At 57.9% G+C, this 2253-nt stretch overlaps 1 protein-coding gene across 2 annotated transcripts in view; it reads right to left on the bottom strand.

Moving 5' to 3' along the window:
- Window positions 1–2253, bottom strand: part of Col24a1 (collagen type XXIV alpha 1 chain) — a 373492-nt gene that overhangs the window by 370509 nt on the left and 730 nt on the right. For both annotated transcript variants that reach the window (XM_015504738.2, XM_048814986.1), the window contains exon 2: window positions 1769–2224. In XM_015504738.2, coding sequence (XP_015360224.1) covers window positions 1769–1824 — 56 coding nt within the window. In that variant the 5' untranslated portion in view covers window positions 1825–2224. The remainder of the gene's footprint in view (window positions 1–1768; window positions 2225–2253) is intronic.

Genomic DNA, 2253 nt, shown 5'->3' with positions numbered 1-2253 from the left:
CCCCCCCCCCAACCCACTCCTCAATCATCTGGACCCAATTTAAAACCCCAAACTGCCCAAGAATTTATGCAGGGCCTTTTCTGGGAGCGTCTGGAAGGGAAGTGTAAACCAGACAAGACAGAGGCCAGGAGCAGAAGATCTGCTGTAATCCATGAAGTCTGTCACAACTACCAAAGGGAGTTTTAGTCAGCAACGTGGGCCTGAAGCAGAGGAACAGGGAAAGCCCTCACCGCTGGAGAGGTCAGTGGGAGAAGCACGTGGAAGCTGCTGCTGGACAGGAGGTGAAGGGCCATACCAGCTTTTCCTGGTGGCTGAGCTTTCTAGCCTCTTTGTACCCGCTAGGGATCCGCGGAAAGATGTGCCCAGAATCTCAGGATGAGATGAGCATCCTTCTCATCCCTATTCCTGTCTCCCTCTCCCAGACTGTCCACACTGAGCGACGTTTATCTAGAAAAGTAGTTCTTCTGCCTAGGAATTCCAAGCGGCCTGTGTGAGCCCCTCTGGAAAGAGGGCCCGCTGAGCTTCTGGCACCCGGGTCTTCCAGGCCCCCAGCACCGCTCCGCACACCTAGTGTTTCAAAAGTTGCGAGCTTTCCTCTGTTTCCTCCAGATAGGGGTGCGCAGGAAGGTGCCTCTTAGTCAGCATCAGGGAAGCTTCCAAGGATCTTAGCAGAAAAGCTCGCAAGCCCTAGCCATGCTGGGCTGCACGCGGCTGGGAAGCACATGTGCATACAAACACTGCCACAAGGCGGTCTTTCTCCACACCCCGCCTCCGCCTGCCCTCAGCTGACTCGGGCAGTTCTGCCCCCCGTTCTCCCACCTACTCTCCCGAGGGGCAATCTCTCCACAGAAAATCATCACAGCTGTGTTCGTGCCTTTTGCTTCTGGAGGCCAGAAGCAAATGTGTGTAACCCACTGCCCTCCAGGGAGCAGGGCAGTCAAAAGACCGAATAACCCCATCCTCCCTCTTTTCCCAGTGAGGGGGTGTGAACAGGTAGTGCGCCCAAAGAGGACGTGGGTGTGGGTCAAGACCCGCCCAAACCCTCCGCGGTAAGATCAGCTCCGCCCCCGCGTCCTGCCCACCCCCCTGGTCCCAGTGGGGACAAGCACTTCCCCACTGACAGGCCAATGATCAGGGCACAGCCTCAGCTCCAAATGGGCAGCACTTTTGTTGGCCTTCTAACAAGAGGCGATTGCCTTTGAAGCCGTGGGAAGAACAGCGTCCGGATGCCCAAGGTTCTGCAGGCACACCCCCACACCTCCACCTGGTAACCCTACCACGCAACTGCAGGCGCTCGGCCCAGTGGTCCAGGCTGCGTGCATCGAGCTCAGGGGACTGCTGGTGTCCTAGCAATGCCATCCTGGACACCCTGAGAAGCACCGCGGACTTCAGCCTGGGCCCTGCAGGAGGGGAAGGGAAGGAGGGAGAGGGCGGTGGAAGCAAGAGCCCAGGCGGGCGTCGGAGCCCAGCTCTGAGCGGCGGGAGAAGCGGCTGAAGACATCGGGACGCGAGCCAGTTAGTTTTTCCTCCCGAGCCACAGGATAACTTTAAGCATAAACTGCCTGAGACCCTCTGGCACGAGGCTTCCTTTCAAACACGGTATTTTACAAATTGAGAAGACAAGGGGAGGATGCCACGGCTGCTTGCCCGCTCCCAGTGCCAGAAAGTGCCAAGGATTGGGGCCACAGATCTCCAGCCCTCGTGGTAGATCCAGGGGGGTGGAGTGAAGGGTTGGTCTAACCCCTACCCGGGCGGGTGGGCTACTTACGTTTTTGCGGTGGGGGAGACTTTTCCACGCCTTGTCCTGTGGGCTCCTAAATGCATTTGTATGCATTTGTCCGTGCAGCAAAACGCTAACGGAAAACAGAAGCCAACTCCGAACTGCTAAGGGTGCAGGTACTGTCCATGAAAAAGGGGGGGAAATCACGTGAAAACCATGCTCCTAACCCGCAACGAGGGGGTAAAAAGAAAGAGAGGAGATGAGGTGGTGTGGGGGTAGGAAATAGCACCCGAAGGGGGAGGACAGATAGGCTTCCTGCTGCCTAGCTCAGTGTGGGACGAGCCAGGGTTGTGTTCCCCTGGGAGGGCAGGCGAGGAGGGAGACTTCAACAGGGAGGCAGCGGGGCGCCGGCAGCAGCAGGAGTTCAGCTGCGAGTGCAGCCCTCGAGTTCACTTGCGGTTCAAAGGCGACTCTGTGACTCCAGTGGAGTCCTCTGCTTTGGGCCTGGGAGGAGAAAGAGGAGGGGGAGGAAA

This window comes from Marmota marmota, unplaced genomic scaffold (assembly GCF_001458135.2).
Source record: "Marmota marmota marmota unplaced genomic scaffold, marMar, whole genome shotgun sequence".
In the NCBI taxonomy this organism is placed as follows: domain Eukaryota; kingdom Metazoa; phylum Chordata; class Mammalia; order Rodentia; family Sciuridae; genus Marmota; species Marmota marmota.
Note: the sequence above shows the minus strand (reverse complement) of the source record. Positions and strands in the feature narration are given on the sequence as shown.